The 20,329-nt window shown below is 35.9% G+C and overlaps 1 protein-coding gene across 1 annotated transcript in view; it reads right to left on the bottom strand.

The window, feature by feature from the left end:
- Window positions 1–13,633, bottom strand: part of dclk2a (doublecortin-like kinase 2a) — a gene marked incomplete at its 5' end in the record, with an annotated part of 31,637 nt that extends 18,004 nt beyond the window's left edge. Inside the window, 5 exons of the mRNA XM_081360691.1 lie at window positions 5,455–5,549; window positions 8,736–8,792; window positions 9,419–9,526; window positions 12,630–12,759; window positions 13,586–13,633. Of these exons, the coding sequence (XP_081216817.1) occupies window positions 5,455–5,549; window positions 8,736–8,792; window positions 9,419–9,526; window positions 12,630–12,759; window positions 13,586–13,633 (438 nt within the window). The remainder of the gene's footprint in view (window positions 1–5,454; window positions 5,550–8,735; window positions 8,793–9,418; window positions 9,527–12,629; window positions 12,760–13,585) is intronic.
- Window positions 13,634–20,329: the final 6,696 nt, after the last annotated feature.

Below are 20,329 nucleotides of genomic sequence, written 5' to 3'. Positions count from 1 at the left end.
CAGAACGCCTGCAATATTTGTGCAAATGTGTTTGTGAAAATAATCATAAAACAAGCTTTACCTGAAAACGCTGAAGTTGCATGTTTATTAAATGTTCATTTACTACATATAGTCATTATTGGTAAAAATACACATTCACCTTTCTAATTCACAAATTCGTACTCCTGGCAAGTAAATGCTTGTTATTATACGCATTAAAAGGTGAAAGGTCAAATAGTAATATTTGCAAATTTTGGAAAAGTATACATCATTGCCTTACTATTTTTGATACTGAAGTTTAACAGTATCACAGATACTAAAACATGTCTTAACACTCTCATATTCACAAGTCGACAAGGAAGGATTGCAAAGCAAGCCAAATAAAAGTGAATTAAAATCATTGTGATATTTATCGCCAGATCTTTATAAAACATCAATGTTCACTATATTGCCCAACCCTACTAAAAAAAGAAAAGCATAGATGGTTATAGAAGCTATGCGATTATACAAAACCTTCACAATTAAACAATCAGTTTATCAACAACAACATACTGCCATCTGGCATTAAACTTCATCCTAAGTGAAATAAATGGTTGATGAGGACACAAAAATAATTATCTAAAAGACAAACTGTGTGCGACTCACACACAAAATAATGGACCTAATCTTAAAAGATTTAAAATGGACTGGCAATCAGCATGGTTAAAAAGCCTGTATGTTATTTTGATTCAGCAGCCAAAAAAGAATTAAACTGACGTGGCAGTGCCGTGAGAATAGACTAAGTAAGCCAATGGAGACAAATACTGGCAGCATCCTGGTTAAAGCTGGTTTAATAAAGGCTACAGGGTTCCTCTAGGTACACAAGCAACAGTTGGGTATTATATGCCACCCTGAAGGAATCAAATACCCCAATGCATAGCCGAATGATATACAAACTGTGCTACTAAAGTGACTCACACAATCATACCCAACTGAAGACTTGAATATCCAGAAGGAACTCCAGCTAATATGAATGCTGCTACAGAAGGCAGAGTTTCATAATACCTGTACAGAGAGACGGAGGGGGACTCCTATCCGCTTGTTGCAACTAAACTAAAGGCAAGTGGGAAGATATTTATGTAACCATAACGTTGGCGCGTTTGGACTAAAATTAGCTTGAAATCTCAGGGAACAATGTGCAAAGAACCAGCAACTTTCCATCAAACCACTTATTCAGTCATATTTTCAGTAAAGTGCACAATAAAGGTGGAATACTATGAATAATTTGTTAAAGGCTGTTTCATGATAGACATTCACAGGCTTCTGAAAATAGTGTATTTCTCAATTTGTGCATTGTTCTTGTATAGCTTGTTAGACTTTTATGAAGTATATGTAATATTTTATTTAACTAACAGTTAACTTTGTTTTAGATGTGCATCTCAGTGTTCATATTAGGAAAAATAAAAAAATAAAAATGTGGCGTACAATACTACAAAGAATTTATATGCATAATAGTGGTGAAAAAAATCGTATTCTTTAATTTAAATTCACAATGTCTGAATATTGATTGCAGACTTAATATGTTAGTAAATCTGAGTATGCACAATATGTGACATGTTGAGATATGAGATTTTCTCCGTTTAATTGCATTGCTCTCTCAGAAAACAAAAAAAACAATTGAGATCTCATTTGGTTCACTTAGTGTCAAGTCAAGTCAAGTCAAGTTTATTTATATAGCGCTTTTCACAACACAGGTTGTATCAAAGCAGCTTCACAGTAATAAATTAGAACAATACATCAATGTTTGTTTCTAGTGGAACGTCTACGTTTGGTAATGCTGATCAATAGTATCGTTGATTGATTAATTCAATTAAATATCCCCAAATATCCCCAACTGAGCAAGCCAAAGGCAACAGTGGCAAGGAACCGAAAAACTCCATCAGGTGACCTAATGGAGAAAAAAAAACCTTGGGAGAACCCGGGCTCAGTCGGGGGCCAGTTCTCCTCTGGCGTTTATGAACTAGAGGTCGGATTTAACTGTAGGATTAAAAGTATTATATGAATGCCTGGCTGAAGAGATGCGTCTTTAATCTAGTTTTAAACTGGGAGAGCGAGTCTGAGCAACGAACAGTATCCGGAAGACTATTCCAGAGTTTTGGTGCTAAATGTGAAAATGCTCTCCCTCCTTTGGTGGACCTAGATATCCTAGGTATGACCAAAAGCCTCGAATTTAGTGACCTTAAAGAGCGCGATGGATTATAGGGCGATAGAAGATCCGTTAAATAGACTGGAGCTAAGCCGTTTAGGGCTTTATAAGTCAGTAGCAATACCTTGTAATTAATACGGGACTTTATAGGTAACCAATGTAGAGATGATAAAATCGGTGTTATATGATCATATTTTCTTGATCTAGTTAGAACTCTAGCGGCGGCATTTTGGACTAACTGTAGCTTGTTTATTGAGGATGCAGGACAACCGGCTAATAACGCATTACAGTAATCTAGTCTCGAGGTCATGAATGCATGAACTAACTTTTCTGCATCAGAAACTGATAGCATATTACGTAGCTTAGCAATGTTTCTAAGGTGGAAAAAGGCTGTTCTTGTAACATATGAAATATGATTTTCAAAAGACAGGTTGCAGTCTAATATAACACCCAGGTCTTTTACTGTAGAGGATGAAGTAACAGGACATCCTACTATGTTAAAGTTGTATTGTGAGAGGTTTTGTGGGTGGTTTTTTGAACCGATAAGTAGTACCTCTGTCTTGTCTGGATTTAATAAAAGAAAATTATGCGTCATCCAATCTTTTATATCTTTAACACACTCTGTCAATTTGGATAATTTAGCGTTTTCATCTGGCCGTGATGAAATATAGATTTGAGTGTCATCAGCATAACAATGGAAACTAATTCCATGTTTCCTTATAATATTTCCAAGTGGCAGCATATATATTGAGAATAATAGAGGGCCTAACACAGATCCCTGCGGCACTCCATAGTTTACTGGAGTTATGATAGATTTTTCTCCATTTAAATAAACAAAATGGTAGCGGTCAGATAAATACGATCTAAACCAGCTTAATGCTTGTCCTTGAACACCAGTATAATTTTGTAGTCGATCTAAGAGTATTGTATGATCTATAGTATCGAACGCAGCACTAAGATCAGGTAAAACTAATATTGAGATACAGCCTTGGTCAGAAGCTAAAAGTAAATCATTTGTGATTTTAACGAGCGCAGTTTCAGTGCTATGATGCGGCCTGAACCCAGACTGAAACTTTTCATAGGTGTCATTTTCTTGTAAGAAAGAGCCCAGTTGAGCGGACACAACTTTTTCTAGTATTTTAGACATAAAAGGTAGATTTGAAATGGGTCTATAATTTACTAGATTATTCGGATCTAATTGTGGTTTCTTAATGAGAGGTTTTATAACTGCCAGTTTAAATGTTTTTGGAACATAACCTAAAGATAAAGACGAGTTAATAATATTGAGGAGAGGCTCTTCCACTACAGGTAACACTTCTTTCAATAGTTTAGTTGGTATAGGATCTAGTAAACATGTTGTTGTTTTAGATGAAGTAAAAAGTTTATTTAACTCTTTTTGTTCTATAGTTGTAAAGCACTGTAATTGTTCTTGCGGGGTGATAATTGAGGCTGAATTATAAGGCGCGATTGAGGATTGAACGTTTACAATTGTGGTTCTGATGTTTTCTATTTTCTCAGTGAAGAACTTCATGAAATCATTACTACTAAACTGTAATGGAATATTTTGTTCAGGAGACATCTGTTTATTTGTTAGTCTCGCCACGGTGTTAAATAAGAACTTAGGATTGTTATGGTTGTTTTCTATTAGTTTGCGTAGATGCTCAGCCCTGGCCGCTTTTAGGGCCTTTTTATAACGTGACATACTGTCTTTCCATGCGATTCTAAAGACCTCTAAGTTGGTTTGTTTCCATTTACGCTCTAAATTACGGGTTTCTCTCTTTAGAACACGCGTAGTATTGTTGTACCATGGTGCTTTACTTTTCTCTCTGACCTTTTTTAATCTAATGGGCGCAACAATATCCAATGATCCAGAGAGAATGGTGCTCATAGTGCTAGTTAATTCCTCAAGTTCATCTGTTTGTTTGGGTTCACTGAGCAGCTGAGACAGATCCGATAAGCTGTTTGAAAAATTATCTATGGTGGATGGAAGGATTGTTCTGCCTAATCGATAACGCGGCGCAGCATGATATATTACAGGAGTACGTAATATGCAAGTTACCATGTAATGGTCAGTGTGTGCCAAATAACTCACTATTCACTTCTAAATATAGCCCTAGATCCTCCCAAAAAAATGAATGAAAGTTGATCCTTGTCATGAAATTTCTCCATGTGCGTTTCTTCAAAAAGCTTTAAGGATAGCACCCGTACACCAAGAAGCTTACTGTCTGACAGACAGGTCAGTTAAGCAGATTAACACCAGGAGTTCTCAAGGCTATGATTGTACTTGACTTTGACCTTTGGTTAAATTACAGTGTGCCGTAGTCAGATCTCAGCAAGATCTCAATGCATCAACTCACAATGCCTCCAAGAATAGAATTGATTAGGTCTTTCAGAGCGGATTTCTATGTCCTTACCAGATAATGTAGAAATCCGCTGATACTAAACGACCTCTATAGAGACAACTACTGAAAACTCAAGTGTTTTATGCACCTTGCACATGTGAGTTGTGAGGTAACAGAAAACTCCCATAAGGGTTATCCAAATCTACCTGCAATCTTGAACTATAAGTACCTAAGAGAAATAATATCATCGCCGTAGTACTTTAATAATATCACTGTAGAAGTTTATATAGTGTATTAATAATAGTGGACCTACATTCTTATACAACATATGCAATAGTATACTAAACTGATAACAATTTATTAATGTATATTGATAAGCTGATAAGTCAAAGAACATATTTCAGCTAAATACTTTAATGGAACAATGTTCATTTCATATTTTGAAATATTTACTCTTTCAATTTTTATTTCATAATTTGTCGACCTTATAGTCTAGATAAAATTGCGTATAGAGACATCACCGACATGTCATATACTGCATAGAAATAAAACAACTAAACATAATTGAAACAATACAAATAAAATAAAAGCTTGCATTTATCATTAAAAGTATGAAAACACAAGAAAAAATACATGACTTTCTAAATCCTTTTTTTCCCCTGAATTGCAGTATAAAAAAGAGAAGCATATTCTGATAAAGTGTCATCACTTGAACTTGAAATTTAAGGGTGTTACAACAGCTTCAATTTGTTGAGAGTCAGTAATTTAGGCAGCATCACTAAACTCTTAATCACGAAGGAGAGTGTTATGATGCTATGCTATCATCCATGCGTCAGCATCCAGAAGCCTGATCTTATTTTTGACTTGAAGAAATAATCTATTCTAAAACTAGCAATGTTTGTCTGTAAACTGATTAGCGGCACAGAGTTGCCATGCCAACGGGTTTACCTTGAAGTTGCGCATGCTGCGGGGGCTGGTTGGGGAGGAGCTGGAGGATTTGGCGGATTTGGGGGTAGTGATTTGGCTGTTGGGTACTCCATTTACTGAGGAGTGTAGCAGGAAGAGGGAGGGAGACATAGAAAAGAGAGAGAAAAAAATGGTGTTACTTCTTACACTCATTTTCTGCTACACATGCATTGCTTAAGACCTCATATGTCTGTTTGAAGATGATGTTACCAACATAAAGTAAGCTGAGTTCATGGTCTGTTCTGGTCATGTGATCTCAAAATGAATAGGGGACCTCACTTAATCTAATTCTGTCATCATTTACTCATCTTTCTGGCATTTCCAAACTTGTACTTTCTTCCGTAGACAACAAAAAGACAAATAAAAGGCTTTTTTAAAAACAATGAAAGTGAATGTTAATGTGGTGATCAAGCTTTGAAAAATATAACAAAAAACAAGTCTATATGACTTCCCAGTCTTTTGAAATCTTATGATTATTTCACTTCATCCTAGCAGTCAAATTTGAATGTGTGGTTATTTAAATTCTTAGTTGGACGTGATTGAGGTTTAAGAGCAACACTGGAAAAGAAAATTCCTAATGAATAACTCAAATTCTTCTTTTCCTCACACAAAGCTTTAGACTACTTTAGTCGTGTATGGTCATTCTATGGCGCTTTTGTTCATTTTTACAGTCTGACAGCACGTTTTCACCATTCACTTCCATTGTATGGACAAGGGAAGTGCCAACATTATGTTCCACAAAAGTAAGAACCATATAGGTTTAAGAATTATGTAAACAATGACAGAATTCAATTATTTTGAATGAAATGTTCATTTTAAGCAGAACAAGGCATATTTTTCTACTTGTATAACTGGAGTCTTAATTTAATACACTACACTAATACATACACTACTATTCAAAAGAAGATAAGTAAGATTTGGTGCTCAAGAAACATTTCTTATTATTATCAGTGTTGAAAATAGTTGTGCTGCTTAATATTTTTGTCAAACCCATGAGATATATATATATATATATATATATATATATATAGAATCTTTCTTTCTTTCTTGATAAACAAAGTTCAATAATTTAGGCCTATTTGTTTAAATTGTTAAATTAATAAATGAACAATAATGTTGCATTATGTTAACTACATTAGTTCTACAGCATTTATTAATTTTAGTTAATGTCAATTTCTATGTTTACTTGCATCTGTTAACATTAGATGCACTGTGAACTAACATGAGCAAACAATGAACAATTGTAATAATGAACTAACATTAAGAAAAGTTCATAAATGCTGTAAAAAATATATTGCTTATAATTTGTTCATGTCAACTAATGCATTAACAAATGAGACAAAAAAATAAAATCTTAATGACCCCAACATTTTCCTCTCAGGAATGCGTGTGCACATGTCTCCTTGGCCCAGAATAAGTCTCTTAACACAGAGACAAGGGTTCACACGCACCAAACACCTGACACCAAATCCACAACGCTAGGCTAAATCATAGAATAACCCAGTGATATCAAGCATCAAACACTCTTTAATAAACACCATCCACATATATAGTAGCAGAAGAATTTAACAGAAAAAAACTATTATGCACATTATGGATAGCATCCCAAGTTGCGTCAGAATCCACAGGGAGCATGGATTTAGAAAAGCTGCTCTTGGCATTTCCCGTTGAGTCTGTGGCATGAGTAGTTTTCTCTCCAGGCATGCGATAGAGCCTTTACAGTTCAGGGGCATAGGAATTTAGGGTGTGTGTACTGCATTAGCCAGTCTAAGCAGAAGGCATTTGAGGATGACTGCATTTAGTGTACACATCCAATTGGCATGTCTGATAGATTAGAGAATGCGCAAGCCAGGGTCGGGCAGTGGCCAGTATGGGAGTTAGCTCTCTGTATACTAGCTGATGGATTTGGAAAGCCATGCAGCAGAGCTGTTAGTATGATTGAATGCTGCACCAAAAGGGTTAGAGGTCATGTACGGCTCATTCCACAGATGAATGTCCTGTAGGTAAACTTAACATTATACAGGGAGATTCCTCTGAAGAAGCTCAAGAATTTAATAGGGTTGTCAGATTCTCTGGTTGTCAGTTTGTTGGTCTTAGTTATGGTAAAGGCAACAACAACTAGCATAAAAGTATCTGTTATTCAATGTAATGGATATGGATGTGATTAAAAGGAATATATCAGAAAATTAACACGCGGCAGCCTACTTTTTACATACTAATGCATATTCGGGTTTCAGCTTGGCAGTGGGGGCACTGTTAAGGTGAGGTCACAACCAGCTAACAAAAGTATGTTCTAAGAATGTTTAGCTAATGTCCCCATTAAGTTACCAATGTTATATATATATATATATATATATATATATATATATATATATATATATATATATATATATATATATATATTGGTTGTGTAAACATTAAAGGTAGGGTAGGTAATGTTTTTCATAAACCATTTTTATTATACTGATTGAAACTCTTCACATTCTGTTAGCAATCAAAAATAGAAGTGGTCTAAATATAAAAAAAATACACATATATTTTTCTGCTCTCAAAGTTGTTTGTTCATTATTATTGTTATGTCATGTGCTTTGAGACATGAGGTAATTCAACATGGTCTCTCGTGATGCTTTGCAGACTCTGCTCTGGCTGTGTGTGTTCCTGTGTTTTTAAGCAGGTGTTGCTTTGGAGATGCTCTGAAGGGAGGGTGGGGTCTTATGCTTTCAAAGCTAGCTTGCTATAGCTAGCCTCTCTGAAATTGCCTACCCTACCTTTAAGGGAACATTCCATTGTATAATTTTGCAAATATGGGAACATTACTTTTAAATGTTCTCTGAATGTTCTAAAACAAGTATTAACATTTAAAAAACATTGAATGTCCAACTAAAACGTATCAGAAATATAAAATAAAAATTTTGTGCACACTTTTGAGAACAATGGGAAATATTTCGCCATCATGCAAAATTCCAGACTGTGTGGATTTCTATTGAAATTACTGGATTTTGCCCTTCAAAAATTCACAGAACAACGATAAACATGACCACACCTTAACTCACATGAGAAGAGGTTAGCAAATCACAACATAAGTCATTTACCTTTAGAAGTCTTAAAGGTACGATAGAAATGCATTCTGTTTATTTCTAAGGGTCAAAAACAAGGTAGAAATGGTAACGTATGGCTCTTTTTGGTGCAAGAAACCTCAACTAATATCATATAACTTCATGGGGAAAACATGGTGCTATCTTTTCAGAGGTATTACCACTTACTTGGTGACTTGACTGGAGATTGGCTATTTGTAGAGAAGTGTCCGGGAGTTCTTCTTACTACAGTAGAGAGCATTTCAGAAAGTAGTGGGAAAAGAAAAATGAAAGGGAGTGACACGAAAATCACAGTAGTCAGAAAGATTCAGAAATTCCGTTTCTGTTGCTGTTATTCTTCCCAAACCTGCCTTCTGTGATAAGAGGTAAACCAAGTATGATAGATAAAAGTAACTAATTGCTCTACTTAATTATTTTTTATAAAAAGTAATGCGTTGCGTTACTTCTTCTCAACTGGGCTGGGCTTGCTTGTTTTTTTTTTATTTATTTTTTATAATAATAATAAAAAAGTTATATTTTTGGTAAATGTAAAGGCCCTTTCAGGAGAAGTTCAACACTCTTATTTCAGTAATAATGAAACGCAAATGTGATGTTTAACTAAAGTGATTTTTCCTAATTTGTATAGTTGAATTGGATAATCAAAGGTCACCAGTGAAGACATTGGTGAAGTGAAGGTTAATAAAATGAGATTAAATACATAAAGTATATTTGTATTTAACATTAATATTAATACAATATTGATATTGTAATATTGAATATAAAATAATATTGTTATAAATGTATAGCGATGCTTTACTTGTAATGCGTTAGCCCCAACACTGAGTGTGAGTGGCGGTGCAGTGTATCCTCACCTGATCCAGGGGATTTGCTGCGGCGGGTGGGTCCTGGACTTTTACTACCAGAGTATCTCACAGGAGGAGCAGAACGAGAAGAATAAGAGGACTTGAGCACCTGACATTCTGGACACAGAGAAACCACAAATTAGCAGGGAATGTATTGTTGATGTCAGTAATGTGACATCAACACACATTACTCCAGTCGTTAGTGTCACATGATCCTTAAGGAATCATTCGAATATGCTGATTTGGTGCTCAAGACACATTTCTCATTATCACAATTCTATTGAAAACTGTTGCGTTGCTTAATATTTTGTTTTCATGATTCTTTGATGAATAGAATTACAAAATAAATAACAGTATTATTTGAAAATAAAACATTTTATCATATAGACCCCTGAACGGTTGTGTATAAATCTGGTGATTTACAGTATGTGCAGTACAACAGTCACACAGACAGGAACATACATGCGTACAAACTCCAAAACGTACACAAAATGCTTGTATCAGGCCTGATATGGAATGTTTGTTAGTAAATAAGTGGTATCTGCAGATATATTTGCATGTGCCAAGACTGTGAAGCCTTCCGCAGAGGCATAATCAAATTGTCTACCCAATGCCTATGAGAGCAGCCCATCTTTCTAACGAGAGCAGTGGATGCAGAACTTCAGTAAGGAATGACTCATCCTTAACAGCAGCTATAGTGGGCCCGATCTGTCCTGTCGATTACACGGCTATTGCTAATGATGCAGAGCAGTGATAAATTAGCGGATGAGCACTAGATCATGGAGTGATGAAGTTAAAACAAGCCGAATGACATTATTAAAATGCCATTACTGCCAAGCTAATCTGTTTCATGGGGCTTAATGTAAAGCAGAATCTGAGAGAGAACGTGTAATGAGTTCTTTAGTTACAGAAGATTTAGATTTGGGGTGGGCTTGCGTTTTAAGGACACTCCACTTCTGCTGCGGAAAGAAGAGGTTGAGCAGTAAATACAGTCAGACGCAAACTTACCGTTTCTTTATATTTTTGGAAAAGTCCTACTTAGTCTAAGTAGGGCAGTGTGGAAGAACTAGGACAAAATGCCAAGAAGCTGAACTAAATTCACACAGCTACGAATCAAGTTGTCACACAGTGTGTGTGTGTGTGTGGTAAATGTTACAGGAAATGGAGGCGTTTCAGCAAAACAGGATGAAAATTATAGGCAAAGTCATGATTTTATTTAGAACTTCATGGCCACAGAAAATCTTCACTTCCCCACCTGCACTTTCATGTTCACTAGTAGACAAACACAAACTGCACACTGAACAATGGTGAGGAACTTCTCATAACAAGGTCACTTCCTCTGACAATGGTAATCCTTTGGTCCCATGTGTTCATTCTGGAAAATGGATTCATCTTTGCAACCCAGTGAATGAATGTGAATGAATGATTCCATTATGAAAATGATACTATTGCAATCCTATCACTTTTTTCTGTAGGAGACAATTCTATGGTGTTTTTGTGCTGATAGCAAGTTATTAATATGAACAAATACAACATTTGTGTGTTGATATCAATTAGTTGTTCTGTGCTCTGTTTATTTGTTTTTTAAGCACTGATGGAAAAAAGGTCATTTTATTCCCTATAAAAATAAGTTCTCAATATAAATATTAAAGACTAGCTGAGATATGGAAAATAAAGCACACAACCATCTCTTGTGCACACCAAGGCTGCATTTATTTGATCAAAAATATATTAAAATTAAAATGTAATTTATTCCTGTGACAATTTCAAATTCAAAGCTGAAATTTCAGCATCATTAGTCTTCAGTGTTTTACATGATCCTTCAGAAATCATTTAATATGTAATTGTATATTAATGTACAACCCCATTTTCCAGAAAATTTTGGGAATTTTGTCTATGATTTGGGAAATCTATGATTTGTTAATTCTCTTACACCTTTATTTAACTGACAAAAGTACAAAGAAAAGTGTTTCAAAAGTGTTCAATGTTTTCACTGGCCAACTTTTGTATTTTGTAAATGTAATCAAATTTTGATGGATGCAACACTCCAAACAAGTCGGGACAGAGGCAAGTCCAGAATGAGGCCTGGCATTGTCTTGCTTCCCAGGAAAGATGTCATCTTGATGCCATTAAATGTCTCTGTACAATCTCAATATATCTCCACATCAAAGGTGCCTTCACGTGGATTCATCTGACCACAGCACACATTTCCACTGTCTTTTGGACCATCTGAGATGAACTAGGGCCCAGAGAACTCAACAGCATCTCTGCATTGAACAGATGTATAGCTTTCTCCTTGCGTAACAGAGATTCAAGTGGCATTTCCTGATACAGCGGCAGACTGTGTTAAGTGACAACGGTTTTCCAAAGTACTCCTGAGCCCATGTGGCTATTTTTAACACATCAGCATACAAAGTTCATCAAGCCATGACCCAGATTTGCTTGAAAAAAATGTAGCCTTTGGTGGATCTTCCTTTTACCCAAACACGATACCCTCACCTTCTACTAATTCACCTGCTAATTGTGGACTGTTTCAAAACAGTTTAACTGGATATTCTGTAATCTATTTATTTTGCCTCTATCATAACTTTTCGGAGTGTGTTGCGGCAATCAAAATCAAAATGTGTTTATATTTACAAAATACAAATAATTTGGCCAGCGAAAACATTGGACATTTTTTCTCTGTACTTTTGTCAGTTCAATAAAGGTTGAGGAGAATGAACAAATCACAGATTCTTGATTTTATTGCATTTTACAAAATGTCCCAACTTTTCTGGATCACTGTGATGTTTATACATTTGAGTGTGTGTGTGTGTGAGTTTGTTTTCATGACAACTGAGGACATTTTTATGATAACACACCTGCAAATGAGGACACTCGGGAAAATAGGTGATATATGAGGACATTTTGGGTGTCCTCATTTTTCAAATGGCTTTAAAAACATACTAAGCAGTGTTTTTTTTTATGTAAAAATGCAGAATGTTTCCTGTGATGGGTAGGTTTAGGGATAGGGGCAGTGTAGGGGGATAGAATATACAGTTTGTACAGTATAAAAACCATTACGCCTATGGAATGTCCTCACAAATCACATAAACATGGCTGTGTGTGTGTGTGTGTGTGTGTGTCTTCCTAGATGTGTAGTGAAGGGATACAATCTTTAATTAGAGTTTAGTATGAGAAACATTTGGTTGAAATGAAGTTAGGGTTTAGCTGAGCCTACCGGTTATAAAGGCTGTGGAAGCCTTACCACTGTGATCCAACACAAAATCATCCTGTGCGTAACGGTGTTTCTCAGGGCCGCACGCGATGAATACGTCATCGTCCCCGAAAAAATCCTGCAAACATGTAATCTGAACAGAGAGAGGAAGGGGTGGGGGAAGAGAAAAATAGAGAAACACTGTTTGAGAAATGAATGGAAGTAATCATGTGACTGCGACAGCTATCTGATTAACTGATAAAGCATGTAGTAGTTCACAATGTTGCGCCTCAGTCTATTCAGACCAGGAGTTTGAAATACCAGTATCTAGACTCAGACTGAATCTGCGGATTGTTTGCACTTTTTTTTTTGCACAAATGGACATAAATGTGATAAAATCTGTTAATCAGAACTGAAGGCAGTACACTCTTATTGGTAGCTGAAAGCATGATTGTAGAATTTTATCAATGATAGGCATTCCTCTTCTGTATGGAGTTGGAGCTGTATCTGTGGGTACAGATTTCGTGTCAGCATGCCGATAGCTACACACTTGAATTTTTCAAGTGTGTATTACTTTGTATTACTGTAAACATATAGAAACCATAGTTTTTAGTTCAGTATTGTTCTACATGGAGGTTAATACCTGGGAATTTAAACCATGTCTGTAATAAAAACTTGTTTTAATGACAGATTTATTCAAACAATAAATAATATAGTGGATATATTTATCAAAATGCACCTCTCCACATTTTTTTTTTTTTTTTTTTCAGACCAATGAGCTACGGACATTGAATAGCTTTCCTGAGGTAAATGTAATGACATTCTTTCCAAGCTGTTTTACTGACTTCTTACCATGGTTGAAACACTGACTGAACGATTTCAGTTGTAGTTTCTTTCAACGAACTTTCTGATGTTCATTCATATTTATTTTGTGCTATAACTAGTAGTAAAGGGAAACAGATAAACGGATCATGTGTCACTTGAACTGAGGCATCTACAGCAATCTGTAACGCCACATTAAAGACCATCATCAAATGACACTTATTGTTTGAATTCTATTATAAAATTGACATTTTTTGAAGGTGGAGACTTTGTTCCATATCAAAAGTAACAAATAGCAAAGCTTGTTTTGGCTATTAGATCAGATGCACACTACAAATAATGTTCAGGGAAGTTTTGTTCATGCATCAACTGAAAACAGTATAGACTAAAAGATACTGGTTCATCAAAATTAAGATGAATTAAAAACAAGAAATCATTGTCACAAAGAAACTCCTGTATCTTTGGTGCAGTACTATGATTAACCACTGCGGTTAACTTCTGCGGTATGTTGAGTGAGTCAATTTATATTGAAGTCAGACTAAGCCGCCAGCTGAACATGCACGCAAGAGGCTGCCAATTCATCCTGTTACTGAGGGGGAAAAACAGTCAATGCTTTTGATTACTGGTCTTTTACTTTTCTTTCTTTCTTTTTTAATGCTGATTCTGTTTGAGTGATCCACCTTTGAACGGCGAGCCAGACCCTGATCTACGATTCAAAAGAATCATCGTGATTCAACACGGATCCAAACTGAAAGCTAAGCACATACACACTACCCGGGTAGAAAACCCAAAAAGGCCTTTACACACATGGACATTTGAGTACTATACAAACACAAGGGATCCAGAAGGACTATTGAGACTTTGTTTTATTTTATTCTATTCCTGGACTTCAAATTCAACTTTGGACTCAATATGAACCATTTTTTTGTTGTTGATTCATGGTGTTGAGTGGAAAATACGCAATTGTGTATTCATGTAAATTGTAAAAAATAGTTTACGCAAAGTTTTTTGAATTGAATTTTTGTAATAAAATTGCCGGCTGTTAATTGCTTAATAATATTTTAATTTGGCCCAAACTTCTACTTTTAATCCTCCTACAGCCGAACCTAGGCCTTATTTAACCTCTGTTGGGTAAAATTCACAGAATACTTTTTCTGTTGTCCCAGTTACAAATGCATCACTAGGAATACAAAAAAGGAAACAATTTGAGAGCACATGCAAACACACCCACATGCACACAGCCGCAGTGGGCAAAGAATGACGTCCGGATTTCAGCCCACTCCTCCACACATGGAGGTGGGCAGCAATAAGCAGATGGTCCCAATGTGGAGCATCAAACACACATCTACATGGAATTGAGTGAAAGATCACAGACAGATGGAGAGGAACACAGCCCCCTCTTTACCATGATTTGTGAGTCTGACACTGTATAGAGAAAGACAAAAAAGGCCGAGAAAGAATTGCTCTAAGATCGCTTTTAGACTTTATTGACAATGCTAGTAATAAACTATTCAACAGCCTCTAAAGGCAAAAGAGGAGTTTAATCTTTAAATATCCTCACTGCACACATAAAACGTCACAACTGAAAGTCTGAACCACAAAGTCCTGAACTGTAAGGAAGGTCGGCCTGCGGGGCGGATCTTGAGCAGTATTTCCATCAATCAGAAGATTAGAGGAACATATGGGCCCAGTTGCTGGCCTGAGTACAGTGGCAGACTAAAGACACAATGGGAGATTATTAAACATGCCTGAAATGTTTTAGCTGAGGAATTGGATCTGTGAATTAAAGTACAGTCTGGAACAGAGTCAAAAGTGTTTCTGTAAACTGATTGTTGGAAGCACAAGATACAAATTTTTGTCAACCTATACAATCAAAAAACACATAGGAGCATGTCAGAAAAAAAAAAAAAAAAAACGCACAAACTTTTTTTTATAACTGATGTAATTTTTCACAAAAAAAAATTTCAAACTCTAAAATATTTAATTGGGTATAAATATTTGTGTAATGTAGTCCACTGAGGCAAGTGTAGTGAACCCAAATGCAGTTTTATTAACATGATACAAAATAGACAGAACTATAACATAAAAATGAATACATGAATGCGAAAACAAAACATGACGTGACGTGACATGACATGACATGACATGACATGAAACTCACCAAAAAGCAGTTACAGGGAACAAAGCCAAGAAACAATGGTGACATGAGGGCTATATACACACAGAGACTAATGACTAACAAGGAACACCCGTGCACAATAAAACAATGAACCAATGAGAACACAGGACACATGACAGGCTTGTTTGACTTCATGCAGCGCTGTGCAGACCGATCGGCGGCTCACTTGAAGCAGTGCATGAGCAGATGCGATTCGAGAACAGATGGCTGACTCAACCAGCGCAGCTTCTCAAGAACGGCTGCGCGAGCTCTGATGACGACACAGCTGTTCTACGATTGGCTGGATTCAACGCATGACAACGATCACTTGTATTCCGTGTTTATTCTGACTAGGGATGTGCCGAATGAGGCTTCTGAAGCGGAGAGGGTTTTACAACAAACTGCGTTGGTGCTTCGAAGCTTTTGACACAGTGCTCTACTTCGCCACCTGGTGGTCAATAAAAATTCCAACACCAACTGTGTCATTCAGATGTTTTGTTCATTAAGATGTCAGGTTTATTTGTATATTCATTAAGCATTACATTAGCAAGATGGCAGTGTGTGTGTTCCTACTGTGGAAGTCAATAGCCGCTTTCCGACCGGAGGAACCTTTTCACAGTTCCTAGAACTATTGGCTAAAGTACCCGGATGTCGGCGTGTTCGCACCGCAGGAACTAGGAATGATTTTAGTTCTAGGAACTCCATTTGGAGGAACTAATTTAGGTCCTACTTCAGAGTAGGGTCTAAACCAGCACTATAGGAACTACCCGTGACGTTAGTGTACACTGATTGGCCGAACGCACGCGGAACACCAGCACCCACCATTTTTAAAACAGCTATAATGTAAACACAAAGATTATAGCCTATATTTATTCCAGAAACTAACTATACAAACATGGAAAACAGTGATAGATGGGTCTCTAAACCTTTATGCTGAAGAGAAAATCCAACGCAACTTTGAGGGGACCAAGCCACACATGATTATGTATTTCTGCTCAGCTAGCAACACTGGACATCAACCACACGGCATAGGCTAATAACCTTTTTTTCATATACTGTCTACTTTCTATAACAGTTCTATCTAATAACATATTAAACAGTACTGTTAGACAGATCGCTAACTAATAAACACAGAGAATACGAGCATTGTTTGCTCTGGCGTTCTCAGCGCTGTCAAAATAAAAGTCACCGTGCTTGCGTCACTCCCTTACCCCTCCTACCAGTTCCTATGGCCACTTGGCCAGTGCGAACGCAAACAGCAAAACCGAGTTTGGGGGAGAGTAGTTCTTAGAACTGTTTAGAAGTGGACAGTTCCTAGAACTAAGTTCCTGTAACTACTTGGTCGGAAAGCGGCTAATGGTGATATATCAAAATATATTTCTTTGTGTTCAGCAGATATACAGGTTTGGAAAACTTGAGGGTGAGTAAATTATGACAGAATTTTAATTTTTGGGTGAACTATCCCATTAAGATCCACTGCACTAAAGCAATACTCTAACTCTATTGGTTTATTTGAACCAATTTTGCAAGATGCCAAAAAATGACATGCATATTCTGAAAACAACAAAAACAACCTACCAACACAGATTTAAACATTTAAAACATTTTATTTGTGGTTACCAGAATACTTGGAACATTTTCAAGCTGGAAAAACTAGTCATGCTGGTCTACATGCAATAACCAGCTAGTACCAATAACAGACCAATGTGGCCCTTCTAAAACCATATTTTAGACAGCAGGGTGTTCATGAATTCTAGAATAAACAACTGTGCAAAAACTGTCACCACACATTGCCAAGTTTCTCAGTATTTTGAGAAGTTATGAGTATTCTAATCAGTTGTTAAGGTGTTCTGTGGGTTTGCTAGGACATTGCTCATGGTTGCTAGGCTGTTACAGTACGATAGTTGTTAGATCTAAAAAAGTGACTATTATAATGAGCATTACAAATTTCTAAACAAGTCTTTTATGGATCATTTTATTTTAAGTTTCTTGCAAGGTGTTCATTAAGGCTTGTATTATTAAGCTCCTCTTAATTCTTGTCCGTCTACCAAAGCCCAGTAAAGTACAGGCCTGTGCCTAGAGAGACCCGACAGGGTGCTGAGAGTAATAACAGCTCAGCTTTATTTGGCTGACAGTAATGAAGGGTATAAGAGCAGAACGGTTCTACACTGTCAAGACGGAAAGAAAGAAAGCATATAAATGGGATGAGGGGATGAGGGGATGAAGTCTATGCTCAAAACAAAGTCACACACTATGGTATACTGCTGGTTCATTGGATGGGGTGTTCGGGTACTTATTTGATCCAAAGCAGAATACAGGAATGTTAACCAAAGAGGATAACACAAGGCAAGATCAGAGCATTAGCCAAACAGACTTGATTTAGGGAGAAACAGAACAGCTACTATACAGTATCTCCAGCACATGTCTGAATACTGCTTATGTACTGTAAGCTTTGCTGTTTCTTTCAAGCAAGATCGATTACTCAGAGGTTTTGGATGAGCTGGAACCTTCTAGGCTTGGAGGAGTTTGTCAACCATTAGCTACTGAAGCACAGGAGAGGCTTTCCTCACATCAGCCATTAATAATTGATGCCATTAAAGGCAGCGTTGACAAATGAGCCTTTCACAGAGAAAATGAAGTTACGATTGTGTGTTCAGCAACTGATACGTTTAAAGTCATACTTAATGGGGCACTCACTTCTGCTGCCAAATAGATCAGTGAGTTGGAAATGAAATGATGAAAAAAGTACAAAAATCAAAGAGTGCCAATGACTGTCAAGAACAAATAAATTCGATTCTGTGCAGTTTAATAACTATTCAATATTGTACACATACTGTAGCAGGCAAGGACATAGAATAAACCATATTGCTGTTTGTTTTAATGTACTACAATTTTTAAACATACACTACCATTAAAAATTCGGGCTCCTTAATTAAGGATTCAGCAAGGATTAAAGGTATTAAATGAATTAAGTGACAGGAAAAACATTTACAATATTACAAGAATATTATATTTCAAACAATTGCTGTTCTTTTGAATATTATATTTATCAAAGAATCCTGGAAAAATGTATCAAAGTCTTCAGAATGGTGACACTGATAATGACTGCTGAAAATCAGCTTTGCAATCACAGGAATAAATGACATTTTAAAGTATATTAAAAGAGAAACTTGTCATAATTGTCATAATATTTCAAAGTATTCCTATTTTTTTTTTAAACGCTGAACATAATATACTTCCAAAAACATGACCAATCAGATTAGAGGATCAAAACTTTTGTATACTGCATAATATTTTTGACTTAATTAAAAATGATGAACAAATGATGTTAGCACAGTTTTTTTTTTAATTTACCAAACATTTTTGCTCTTTTACCTATATGGAGCTAAAGCAGCTTCAACTGCTCACAAAAGAAAAATAAAGGCAGTCTCAGAAGTCTGTCATCAAAAGTCTAACTGATGAGGACGAGGCGGAGAATGGGACATCAGCTTTCATTTATCACTGCGATGACATGAGCTGTCAAACCACAGTAACATCAGCACCGTGCCCACACGCTAAATCTGCTGTGTGGGATAATCAAAGGGCTCATCTGCCACTATAATATTAAACATTTGAATTTGAATTTGAAAAATGTATTTTTATAATATGAATATTATTTGAATTGTGTACTTGAATAAAATTAGCAGAAAAAGTGATGCCAAATTCATGTTTGAGTAGAGTTACACTTTCTCGGCATTCATTATAAAACAGAAATATTAATAAATAATATTCTGTAGCTGAGACACATGAATCCCAAAAACATATTTTTGAGGTTCAACTAGTCCAGGAGTCTAAAAAACAGCATTTTATTTGGTGTCTTGCATTATTTATTTTCCAAAAACTTATGAGTGACAGGAATTGGTCGATTAGAAACGATAAAAAAAAAATTTAAATGCTCACATTTTTCTGTAATTAATCGTGGTTTAAATCCCTAACCTTAAAGTTTTTCATATATTTTTATATTGTAATACTTTCACATTGAATCTCCAAATTAATGTTGAAAACGTAAAGACTGTATATTATAAATAGTGGCATCTTTTTACTAAGCACTAATGAAGGCCAGTATCAATGATACCAGTACTGATAATTTTAGCCATTGATTATAGCCATTCAACATTACAGTATAATTGAAAGCTATCAATTTTAAAATTTAACAGGCTTTAAAATATATAACTTCTTTTAATTTAAGTGAAATTAAAACATAAACCCATTGTAAAAAATGTCATATTTAGCAGTGTAAAGCAAGGCTTTTTTTCTACTGGCCCAGTTGGGCCGGTTCAGATGTTTACCTGCCCCGCCAAGATGCACAAAAAAAGTTGTTTTCGTTGTATTTGAACCATGTAACCTTGTAAAGAGTGATTTAAGATTTAGGTCTAACAGGTAAATATACAGAAACTGAATAATCAAACACTTCACAGTCTTCACTGCAATACATTCTAAATTGAATATAGATTAATCCTCATTAAAGCTACAAAAGTAAACATATTCAGTCAAGAGCAATGAGTCAGTGAGGGATCATGTGCGTGCATTTCGGGTGTTTGTTCACAGAGAGCCACTTCACAGATGGCGTGTCAGTACAGATTTGAGTTCTTTTTTTCTAAAAAAAAATTCACAAAATTAATTAATTTTGACAGCCCTAGTAGAAACCAAACATGACAAATGACAACAAACAGGAAACTGATACCGGTGAACAATGGGGTACGTG

This window comes from Scardinius erythrophthalmus (genome assembly GCF_964197995.2).
Source record: "Scardinius erythrophthalmus genome assembly, chromosome: 3".
NCBI lineage: Eukaryota > Metazoa > Chordata > Actinopteri > Cypriniformes > Leuciscidae > Scardinius > Scardinius erythrophthalmus.
The sequence above is the reverse complement of the archived record's forward strand: the minus strand, read 5'-3'. Positions and strand labels throughout refer to the sequence as shown.